General features: G+C 33.1%; 2 protein-coding genes across 4 annotated transcripts; one reads left to right on the top strand and one right to left on the bottom strand.

Annotated features, from left to right (window-relative positions):
- Positions 1 to 724: 724 nt before the first annotated feature.
- Positions 725 to 3,948, top strand: LOC111366186. Of its 3 annotated transcripts, none has more exons than XR_002697593.1 (3): positions 725 to 1,026; positions 1,680 to 2,386; positions 3,602 to 3,948. XR_002697593.1 is itself a non-coding variant. In XM_022986884.1 (2 exons), exons 1-2 carry the CDS (start codon positions 804 to 806, stop codon positions 2,327 to 2,329), a joined length of 873 nt encoding a protein of 290 aa, XP_022842652.1. In that variant the 5' UTR covers positions 725 to 803; the 3' UTR covers positions 2,330 to 2,513. The 3 variants fall into 3 exon arrangements, 1 of the variants encoding a protein (XP_022842652.1); XR_002697592.1 differs by lacking the exon at positions 3,602 to 3,948 and adding an exon at positions 2,820 to 3,225; XM_022986884.1 differs by lacking the exon at positions 3,602 to 3,948 and having other exon boundaries at positions 1,680 to 2,513.
- A 1,496-nt stretch (positions 3,949 to 5,444) lies between these two features.
- Positions 5,445 to 6,010, bottom strand: LOC111365795. The gene is made up of 2 exons (XM_022986316.1): positions 5,826 to 6,010; positions 5,445 to 5,716 (listed from the first exon to the last, which is right to left on the bottom strand). The coding sequence occupies exons 1-2, from the start codon at positions 5,922 to 5,924 to the stop codon at positions 5,504 to 5,506; spliced, it is 312 nt and encodes a 103-aa protein (XP_022842084.1). The 5' UTR covers positions 5,925 to 6,010; the 3' UTR covers positions 5,445 to 5,503.
- Positions 6,011 to 11,942: the final 5,932 nt, after the last annotated feature.

Raw genomic sequence — 11,942 nt, 5'->3', positions numbered from 1 at the left:
AGTGACTAGTGGAGGTAAACCGCAGGATGTGCCTTTGTTGGATCACAGGTTCCCACCCGATTTTTACTCCTAGCCTCAAGAGAGCTTTCCTCCATAGTGATTAATCCACCAACAAATTGCCCACTTTGTTGGATCACAGGTTCCCACCAGGAATCGAACTCTCTACGCTAAGGTTGCAAGCCCGCCAAAGTGATTGATCCACCAACTCGGAAGAAATTAAAACATAGAACTAAGACCAATTTCAATCGAGTCATTCGACTTTAAAATATTATAATCAAGTTGATCAACTTCAATTCTAATTCGCGATTCATCATTTTAGCCCTATTAGTGATACCGACGTTCGACTGCTATGGATGCCAATATTCAATGGATTATATACTCCAACAAGTTATTAATAAGTATATCGCAAAAGCCTCATTGTCATGACTAAAATTACGTTTGATTAAATTATCTTTTCATTGTAATAATATGATACTAATTAAAATCATGTAATTTAGAAGTTACTTATTCAAACACAATTTCAATTGAGAGATTTTGTATACTATTCCTTGCTGAAATAAATTTTCACTCAATATAATATGTCACTATCCCCCAATGTATTTATACTAATCCCCGTACACTTACACCTTGACTCCGCCTTAAATCGGTGTAAGCGATTTATTTAATTTTTACGTCTGAATATATTAATTTATTACATTTGATTGGCCGTTTTTAAGCTCAACCAAACGTACACGTAAAAAATTACATAGATTGGAAGAAAGAATTGTAATCATTGATCTCAAAGAGAAATTACACACAGAGAAATGGAGAGAGAAGCGAGGAGGAAGAGGATAATGGAGGGAGGGTCCGATCGTTTGGCACTCATCTCGGGCCGGGTTCACAGCATGGACCCGCTGTCTTCCCCGAATTCATTTTCCGGCCAGTCATCCACATATTCTACACCTGGTGATAATTATCGTGGACACGCATACTCTGAGTCAGATTCCGGAATAAACAATACTGTTTTCTTTCCAGATCATCGTCATGGTATGCTCCGTTCAAATTCTATGCTTTTATTTCATTCTCTGCGTGGATTTATGTGAGATATGCTTCAATTTATTCCGGGTGTGAATTATGATTGTTTGCGTAATGGAATCGAGAAATTATGAAATTTCCTATTAATCATTATCATGGAATTAAAATGAGGTAATATTCTTGTACTTTAATGCAGATTTCATTCAGGATTTGATTGAAAACTTTACTTCTTTTAGAAGAACCTGCTTGATTTATATTTATTGGTGGGCGTGGAGCTAAATTGTGATTTGTGGAACTAAAATTAAAATTCGGTGGAGAATGTATTGAGAAACTTTGTTCTTTTCTTGATTGAAACTGAAACTGCATCTTAAATTTCAAGTGGAAGTTGATGGATTATTGAACTTCATTCGAGATCAAATTCAAATACAAAAATTGTCAACTACCACAGGATGCATTGTTCCTTTAAGCTATCTTTGTTACCTAGTGCTGATTACTTAACAGAGTAGGACCTTCCCTCGAACAGGATTTTAGTTTTTTATGTTCTTGTTTATTACTTTCTAGTACTGTACAGCACGTTACAGTACAGCTTATTACTAAACAAGGTTAAAGAAATTTATCTTGTCACATTGTCATTGTTTATCTGATTATAAACATTGATCTTGAAGGTGGTGATGACACATCTAATATACAGTCGAGACACGATATCTTTGATGATGGCGATTCTCAAGTAAAAGTAACTAAATTTGAAGCCAAAGTTGCTGAAGTGGAGCAATCCGAGGTAAAATCAGTCCTCACACCACTTTCTGCTGCTAAACCTGGAAATGAAGTAGAATCATCACTTGTGGCTACAACAGTCTCCAAGGCTTCATATGATGCAAATGCAAAGCCATTTCAAAAACCATTTGGCAACCTTTTCAGTTCAAGAACTCCAAGAGAAATAAATTCCTGCATCATCACCTCGGAGAATACACGAGTTTTCTGTTCTATTGTGATAGCAATTTTGGTAGTTCTATCGCATGTTAATTTTCCCTGTAAAGTGGTGAAGTCGAAGAGCCTTATTGCTTGGAGACCTCTTTATGTAGTTTTGCTGACTGATTTGATGATAGTAGCTGCTCGACTGGCACTCTATGTGCAACGAGGTTCTGATAAGGCGGAACAAGATGAGGAACAAAGATTTCAGGAAGATGGGCATAATTGGGGATCAGCCATTAAGTTGTTGGAATTCGGTTTGGTTTTGCATCAGACGGTTCGTGCTGTATTCATTGATTGCAGTTTTTACCTGGTGATTGTAGTATGTGGCCTTTCTTTAGTGTAGAAACACTTGCTGCAGCCTGCATTCATGAACGCTGGCTCCTGGGTTCACTTTGCTCTCGTAAGTGCAGCATTAAAATTGTTTAGCTTGATTCCGTCTATTTTCGTTTTATGAGATTTCTATTTAAATGACACTGTTATTTGTATTGTAGCATCTTATTATTGATAAACCAGCTTTTTGATAAATTAGCGAAATAAGCAAAGCTCCCTGAACTGGAAGAACTGAGTAATTTTGCTCCAGTTCATATGGAAAAAGAAAAGAAATAAAATGGGTTTCGGACTATTCTTTCTTGAGTTCTCCAGTTCAGACGCCACGCATGTGCCTAGGACAAAATTTGTGAATCGACCTTCAGCCGAGCATTACTATCCAGTTTCTTCATGTACATTTTCTTGTTTACCGATTCCAATTATCATCAAATCCTTGGATAATTTTCAAGGAATTGGCAATGGCTAGTTTTATGTGCTGAACATTTCTCTTATTGGAAAAATCCCAGGTACCCAGCTACAATCTATAACATTTCAAACCAAGATCTTTCTCCATCATTCAGTTGATCAGAGCAAGTCTCTCATTCAAATAGTAAACTAAATTATTGTATTGATCTGCTTTTAAGATCTCTAAATTGGCAAGGATGGAATTGACGAGTTACCAGCAATAAATGAACGAGGATCAACGAGCAGAGCTGGACCCAGTTTGACTTTAAACTGAAGAATAAAAGATCAATTATTTATTCTTAAGAACTAATCTAATAAAGTCCTTAAGAAACCAAATTGTACCACCTCTATAATTTCAACTACCGGTGTTCACCTCCATAATTTCAACCTGTCATCTAAATATTTTTGAAAGGTTTGAGTTCCCTTTATTAGAAAATACAGTAGCAACGACAATGCCAATGTAGGTTCGAGTTATAAACATTAGTATTACTCGTGCAACAGCTAACTTTATTTTTTAGGTAATAAATATAAATCTTTTGCATGAATATGTTTCTTCGTATCATTATTTTTGTCTAAGCCCCCATTTATATCCTATTATTTACTCATTAAAATAAAAAATATGATCATTATCCATCATATCAAGTTATCATATTTGAAAATCTATCTCTTGTGTGGGATCCATAATAACTATATTTTTCATTCTCATTTTTATAATAATGTGACTCAAACGGGGCCTAAATAATCGCTGCATGGTGAAAAAAATTCAGCGTGTGTTTGGCTCCATTCTTGCTATTTTTTGTTTTTGTTTTTTTTTTTTATGAACAATGCAAAAGTTTAACTGCAGTGTCAGGCTTCAAGTTGCCCATTGGATCGTTGGAAATTGATTGGACTAAATTACCCTAACCAAGCCAAGTCCATTAATAACATGTAAATGGCAATGTTGGAATATTGGGTGAATTTTATGTGGACCACTCCAAGGAAAAGTCAAAAAAGGCAGCCATAAGTGGAAATCGATGCACCAGTTCCAGACGTGGGGACCACAATTTATGAAAATGTGAGTAAAAAAAATTGGCAAACATAGAGGCCAAACACACAATTTCGCCATAATTCGTCACTAGGGGAAAAACTTTAGTCCGAAACAGGAGGAATTTTGTAGAATTTTGAAGACTGATTGTGAATGTTATTATTCACTCTTCTCCGTTGTAAACTTTTTTTTTCTTTTAATTTTTGGTTTCATATGAGAATAGATGTACTAACCAGGTGCGTATTAAAAAGAATAATTCTATTTGTATTGAGTTGGAGGTATCGAAAGTTGTCTTCCTTCTCACAATGTACGTAGACCCCATGTGAATATAAAAATTTTCAAATGTGGTCCTCGTACCTTATTGTGAATAGTAGTTAAATGATTAGATAAAAGAATTATGTATATGTAATATTGTCCTATTAAGAAAGTTGTACATCAATATTAATTTTTTTTTAAAAATATTAGAAAAATATATATTATGAAATTGGAACATTTATATAACAAAACAATGCAGAATCATGACGTTCGTACGCATTCAGCACCGACCGCCGCAACTACTACCTTCACTCATCACCTTTTGGTACGTGACTTTTTGGAAAAAATACAATGTTGTGATCTAATATGTTTTTGTTGAGTAATTAAAGATTTTGAGTGATGCTATGCTTACAAAGTATATTTATAAAAAAATTGATAAAGTGGTTATTGACAAAATCAAGATCACTTAATTTAAAAACAGTTTTTGAAAGCAACAAAATCTATTGATCTTGATCTTGTCAACACACACTTTGTCAACTATTTTTGTCAAACTACTTTGTACAAGTAGTTTAATTAAAAGACTTTAGGTAACAAATTGTGCAAGCAATAAGTAACAATAAAAGGATGAACTAATCTATTTGTACAACTGCGGTCGACAATGATGGATGACAACATTGATGTCGTCATGATCTGGATTATTAATTTTAAAAATAGTTTTGAAATGGATGAATGTGATGTTACCAAACATGATTTCAACTAAGATTGCATTAAAAAAAAAAAAAATTGTAGAAGTAGCTTGATTGATAAAAGGATTCAGAATTAGAAAATTTGGATAAGAGAAATTTGCAATAAATGACGTTCTAAAATTTTATTGGCTCTTTGTTCGAGTAATAACATTTCAACAGGACACTAAGATATATGAAACTCTTCGCGAATTTCTCTTATTACATAAGTATACGTGCATGTAGAGAGAGACATGAAACTTTTTGTTCGCATTATCGAAATTCAATATGATATTATGCATGTTATCGAATTAAAGTTAGATTTGAATTGGAATAAAAAAAAAATTGAATTTATATTCTGAAATTCAAATTATAGATGTGAAATAAAACTGAAATTTAAGATTTGTAAAATCATATTTAATTAAAGATTTTTTTTTTAAACTACAAAATTACATATTTTACTAAATGGTGGTCCAAGTTTATGTACGTAAAAAAGAAATCCGAATAAAGAATACTATTAACTTTTTTCAATTTAATAAGCACATTATTTATTCGTGATTAGAAATCCATCCAAAATAATAATAATAATAATAATAATAATAATAATGCATAAAATGACAAGATATAGTAAATAAAAAAACGACAATTATTATGTCAGGTGATTTTATTATAGTAAATCACGACAGGAGACTACTAGCTACACAAAACCGCCTGAGGAATTATTTAGGACAGCGGGACGGGCGACTCACAGAAAACACTTGAAGAAACAGGAGAGAAAATGGAATAAAAAATTTCCTGGCTGATCATGCAATTCACGGCGAATCTCCATCCGCCGCACGTAGAGGTCACGGGGGAGGACATCACCGTAATACAACAGTGTCCCAACGGTGGCGACTGGCTGAGACACCAGTGCGCCTATAGTTTTCACCAGCGAGTTAAACACCACCATCCTGAGACCCTGCAAAGAACTTACAAACAGAAACATAATGCAACATTGCAGCTTAAATTGAAAGTCTAATACGCAAAATAAGTTACTTATTTTGACAGTATTCAGAAGAGCAGATTACCATTGTTTGAATTAGAGTGAAAAACTGAATATCTGGGATTGAATAAGGAGTTTGAGTGCGTAGAAGTTTATATACTGAGTAACGGTGAAATGGTGACATAGGGAAGAAGAGAACGATGGGCGGAGCTTCGGGCGTATTGACACCGAATCATCCACGCGCCACTTACCAGAGAGAAAGAGACATTTTTGTATATGCCTTGCTGTTCAACTTTTCAAGCCTCATTAAATCAATAGAACTTGCCAATAAATCTTCATAGATATTAGTGAGATTTTATTTATACATTTTGGTTTCATTTTATTTAGAATTTTGGGCTATGGGAAATTATGTGATTCTAAAATATACACATTGTTCACATATCTTGGTATTTATATATAGTATGAATTTATTGTTTCGTAAAATGTATCTATTTTGCATACGTTGATAGATGAGGGTGGCGCGGAAATAAGCAGACAATGGCGATCATGAAAAGTTAAAAATGCCGTTTATAAAAAATGTTAGGTCATATATGAGCGACAATTGACTAGACAATTTTAAATGTTTAGGCTACATGCGACAAAATTACGACAAAAAAGTTTAAAATATCGTTTCAAAATGTATAGACAATTTTAAATGTTTGGACAACATACAACAATAGTTCAAGAACTGAGACCGACCCCGTGCATCTATAATCGTGACAATGATATTATTGAAACTTGCTTGAACATGAATAACCCCCTTTGATATTCTACGTGCACTCTTACATGAACCAATATGTCCATTTCTACGTGAACCAATTCTCGATATAGCTTTTGCCATATTTTATCCTTTTGTATTGGGGTTTTCTTGAATTTGCAAGCGAGAACTCCTTTCTTTATTTGGTGTACCTACTTGAGCCAGCTGCTAGCACAGAGTTAACCGATACTTATTCCTCAGATATTGTCATTGCTTCTTCTCCAAGAAAAGAAGTTCACGACCCGTGGGCCTTCTACCTCCACACGGCACAAATTACTTCAAAAGTCTGTTCGGTAGTGATTTTGAGAATTGATTTTTTGACCATTAGAAAAAAAGTGGGAACCACATGTAAGAGAAGAAGTCAAAAATTACGGCAGGAATAGTGAAATAATGGTAAAAAAAAATCAATTTTTTGAGGTGAAAAATCACTTCCAAACAAGGCCTAAATATTAGAAGCCGAATAGGCAGGTTTGTCCGAGTGGAGAGGGAAAAAAAAAAAAAGAATTGAACTTAAAATCTTTTCTGGAGATATCCATTTTCCTGGAGAAATCGATAAGATGTCTCGACATAGCAACATTTTGATACCACCAGGAAAAGGAGAACAAAATTCCAAGGAATCCAAAAACATATTAGAAGTGGGAGAAAAATTGTGAATTTTTTCATTAATATATTTTTTTAATAATAACCTTCTAAAACAACAAATAAACTAACTGTCGATCCCAGTGATACGAACGCTTTTGTGACTCGAATAAATTTCAGTAAAATACAAAATGTAAATGACAAGAAAATAAAGAACACAAAGACCTTTCGGCCAAAGGTCCCGAAGGTTTGACGACCAAATCAAATGCCTACATCCCCCGTTAAACATCTATAACGATTAAGCTCAAATCCACTATCACAGCACCCAAAAAAGGGAGCAAAACCTAGTTACAGAAGAGAGAAAATGTTTTGCCGTTTCAAAATAAGAGAATTGGTAAACTTCAAGATTCAATAATTTTAAAGAATCAAAAAATTTACTAATAGGTATTACCTTTGTACCTAAATCTGTTGGATTAATCTTAGTAGGAATTTTAACCAGATTTATATCCCTTATGAAATGAAACTTAATGTCTATATATTTTGTTTTGTTGTGAAGACATGATTTCTACTTAAGAAAATTGCACTGTGATTATCAGAACATAGCTTCACCTGATTTCCTAATATTTGATTCATTTAATAGACCCATTAACCATATTTATTCTTTTACTGCTTTTGTAGCAGCAATGTATTATGCCTCAGTAAAAGATAGAGCCACAAGTTTCTGTAGTTGAGCTTTCCAACTAATGCAAGTATCATTTATTCCATAGAAAAATGTAGTGGTTGACTTCTTATTATCAAAATTTCCAACAAAATCAGAGTCCACATAGCCTTTCAAACTTACACTATTTTTATTAGTTTTGAACATAAGTCCTAGGTTCTGTGTGCCTTTCAAGTATCTAATTAAATTTTTCATAAATCTACTTAAAACACCCCGGCATAGGCTATATCAAGCCTAGAGCATACCATAATAAACATAACAGATCCAACTGCATTAGCATATGGTACATGCAACATTCTTTTAAGTTCAATTTCATTTTTAGGTGATTGATCAATGGACAATTTAATTGCAGACAAAGTTAAGCTAACAGGTTTGGCTTCATGCAAAGAAAATCGTTTAACAGCCTTTTCAATATAGTCTTTTTAAGTTAAAAACAATTTTCCATTTTATCTATCCCTTTTTATTTCCATTCCTAAAATTTTCCTAGCAAGCCCTAAGTCTTTTATCTCGAATTCAAACTTTAATTTTTCTTTTATAGAGTTCAATGTATCAGAATCGTGACCAGCTAGGAGCATATCATCCACATATAAAAGTAGATAAAAGAATTCAGATTTTCCATTTCTTTTGAAATAAAAACAGGGATCATACTTAGATTTTCTGAATTTTAATTCTTGTATAAAAGAGTCAAACTTTTTATACCATTGTCTCGGGGCCTATTTGAGGCCATATAAGGACTTATATAGTAGACACACTACGTATTCTTTATCTTTAACCTCAAAACCTTTTGGCGGTGACATATATATTGTTTCATCTAAAGAGCCGTACAGAAAGGCAGTTTTGACATTTAATTCCTCTAGCTATAGGTCAAAAAGTGGTACAAGTGCAAGTAATATCCTTATTGAAGTATATTTGACTACTAATGATAATATTTCTATGTAGTCTATAGCCTCTCTCTGTTTGAACCCTTTAGCTACAAGATTTGCCTTGTATCTTTTGTCACTTGATTTATATTTTGGTTCTTTAATCTTGTAAACCCATTTACAAACAATTAACTTGAAATCTTTGGGTTTAACTACTAAATTCCAAGTTTTTTTATATATAGAGAACTCATCTCATCTTGCATGGCTGCAAGCCATTTGGCGAAATCTTTAGAAGTATTAGCTTCTTCATAACATTCACGTTCCTCGTTAAAATGATCAGATTCTACTTGTGTAGACACGTAATCTACATATTGATACCTAGAAGGAGGTCTAATGGTTCTTCTCTCTCTATATATGGCCAACTGATACTCCTGCAGGTCATATTCAGGTTCTAATTCCTAAGGATTATCTAAATCTTCACCATTTATAACATCCTGGTTCTTAGTTTGAGGTGTCTCCACCTCAATTTATATCTGTTCAAGTGTATTCTTACTTTTAAATTCAATTTCGGTCATAACAAAATCATTGTCAGTTATTTTATCTCCATTAATGTCACCAAGATATGGGAAAACATCTTCATTAAAAACAATTGATTTGCCTATAATCACCTTAAACCCTTTACCTTCTTTTAGCCAGAGTCTATAGCCTTTTACCCATTCCCCATAACTCAAAAAAACACATTTCAAGGATCTTGAGTCAAACTTAGAATCAACTTGGTGAGCATAGGCTACACACCCAAATGTTTTTAAATGAGAATAATCAGGAACAGTTTGCTGTAGCACCTATTATTTAGTGAAATGGAGGGGCACATGTTTATCAGATAATAGGCAGTTTTTACTGCCTCTCCCCAGAAAATTTTTGGAAGTCCTAAACTAATCAGCATGCACCTAGTTCTTTCAAGAATGGTTCTATCCATCCTCTCAACAATACCATTTTGTTAAGGGGTATAAGTCACAGTTCTATATCTTAATATTCCATGAGTACTGCAATACTAATCAAATTCAGTATTACAGAACTCCAATCCATTGTCAGTTCTCAATACTTTGGTCTTCTTACCTGTTTGATTTTCTATCAAAATTTTCCAATCCTTTAAGACTGAGAAGGTCTCAGATTTTGACTTTAACAAGAAAGTCCAGACTTTCCTAGAATAGTCATCAATAGTAAGGAGATAATATCTATAGCCTGATGCAATAGATACAGGTGCAGACCCCCACAAATTACTATAAATGTATTCAAGTATATTTTGTTACTTATGTACACCAAGTTTGAAGGGCATCCTATTCTGTTTTCCCATAATGCAATGTTTACAAAAGGTCAACTTTTGAACAATGTCTCTTCCAAAGGCACCTGCCTTTGAGAGGAACTTTAGGCCCTTTTCACTTAGTTGACCTAACCTTCTGTGCCACAGTTCTAACTTATCAGAGTGTGCAACTAAATTCACATTAGTGTTTTGAATAATATAGTTAGGTTTTATAGTATAGATGCCATTAATTTTGGGTGAACTGATTATAAGGGTCTGATTTCTGATTATGTTTGTAAAACCACTATTGATCTTAATTTGATATTTTTCATCATCTAGGACCCCCAAAGAAATAAGATTCCTTCTTAACGCTTGGACACACCTAGTATGATTCAGCTTTAGAACTTGTCCATTTTTCAGTTTTAGAACAATGTTACCAACTCCTTTTACTTGACAAGATTCATTGTTTTCTAGTTCTACAAACCCATCACTAAGATTTGAGAAATCAGAAAACCAGTTGATATTGGGACTCACGTGGAAGGGGCAACCTGAATCAAGAACCCAATCTTGTTCAAGTCTTTCAAGTAAAGAGATATATTCTACCCTAATATCAGTGTTCTTTTCCCTTTTATAGGAAGCAGCAATGGCTGAAGTACCATATTCTAAGGTATTTCTATTCTTAAGGTAGTCATGAATAATTTCAACAGTTAGGTCATTTCTACCATATTCTAAGGTATTTCTAATATCCTTATACTTATCATGTAACGCCCCAATTTTTTTTTTTTTATAAACACCGAAACGTTACCAAAAACTCACTTTTCCTTATTTTAAATGCGGAACTATATAAAAAGATTTTTTTTAATAATCAAATAACTGCAATATTTATAAATCTAAATTTGAAAATATGAAAATCGTATCTAAACATAAACATAAACTCTTAGCAAATTCAAATAACACATTCTGAATAAATTAAACTAACTGATAAATTTTAAAAACGGCAAATTTATTTCTTTTTCTCTATTCTTTATCCACTTGGTAGCCCGTATCACCAATTCGTCACTGTTCCAATCGACTCGAACTAACCTATAAAATTAATGTAAGAGTGGGTATTTAAAATACCCAGTAAGATACGTGTAATTTCCATACACCATTACATAACAAATAAATTATACACTTCATACCACTCTTCTCTTATGGAGTATATCGGTGACCAAGTGACACATCTATCTTAGGTTCTCTTAAATTTTCGTAGAAATATCATATCTCTTTCTCTAGAACCCGAAGATCCACTAGTAATCCATGCATATTAATTGTATATAAGAGCATAAGGAAAATTAAAACACTTTGCACATAAATGTATCTTGCCTCGTTAAAAAAAAATCTGAAACACATTGAAAATCTTTCCTCCGCCTTGAAAGTACGTGATTAAAATATTTGATATTTTCAAAGTTATTCTCTCTCTCTCTCTCTCTCCCTTCTCTCTCTCTCTCTCTCTCTCTTCCTTTTCTCTCTTTCTTTTTCTTTTTCTTTTTCTTTCTTCTCTCTCTTTCACGTATGAATACTTTTGGTGTGGTAAAATATGAGATCCTTGCCTAGTATTTATAGTGATAAAAAATGGTTGAGTTATTCTAGAAAACATGTACCATGAGTCGGGATAAGGTTGAGTTTAATTAGTAGAATTAGATTGAATCGGCAAAGTTTAGCCTAATCATACTAAGGATTAATATTAAACCAATAAAAAAATATTAATAATTTAATATAAACCTTACCCGTTTCTAGAAAGAGGAAAAGAATAGGATTATAACTATATAAAATTCTATTTATCTTGTTTTCTTTCAATTAGGTATAACTTAATACGTTCTTATCCAAAATAACTTTTCTCGAGTCATAAACTTCTAATTAATTACGACCTTCGAAATGAGTCTAATATTGATATACATATCATTACT

This window comes from Olea europaea, chromosome 17 (assembly GCF_002742605.1).
Source record: "Olea europaea var. sylvestris chromosome 17, O_europaea_v1, whole genome shotgun sequence".
NCBI classification, from domain to species: domain Eukaryota; kingdom Viridiplantae; phylum Streptophyta; class Magnoliopsida; order Lamiales; family Oleaceae; genus Olea; species Olea europaea.
The sequence above is the reverse complement of the archived record's forward strand: the minus strand, read 5'-3'. Positions and strand labels throughout refer to the sequence as shown.

What these genes read in the sequence shown, in the direction of transcription:
- LOC111366186 (XM_022986884.1), top strand. Translation starts at nt 804, where the DNA reads ATGGAGAGAGAAGCGAGGAGGAAGAGGATAATGGAGGGAGGGTCCGAT. An exon ending in CTTTCCAGATCATCGTCATG is followed by an intron (nt 1,027 to 1,679) that starts GTATGCTCCGTT and finishes TTGATCTTGAAG; the next exon opens with GTGGTGATGACACATCTAAT.
- LOC111365795 (XM_022986316.1), bottom strand. Translation starts at nt 5,924, where the DNA reads ATGTCACCATTTCACCGTTACTCAGTATATAAACTTCTACGCACTCAA. An exon ending in TCACTCTAATTCAAACAATG is followed by an intron (nt 5,717 to 5,825) that starts GTAATCTGCTCT and finishes AGTTCTTTGCAG; the next exon opens with GGTCTCAGGATGGTGGTGTT.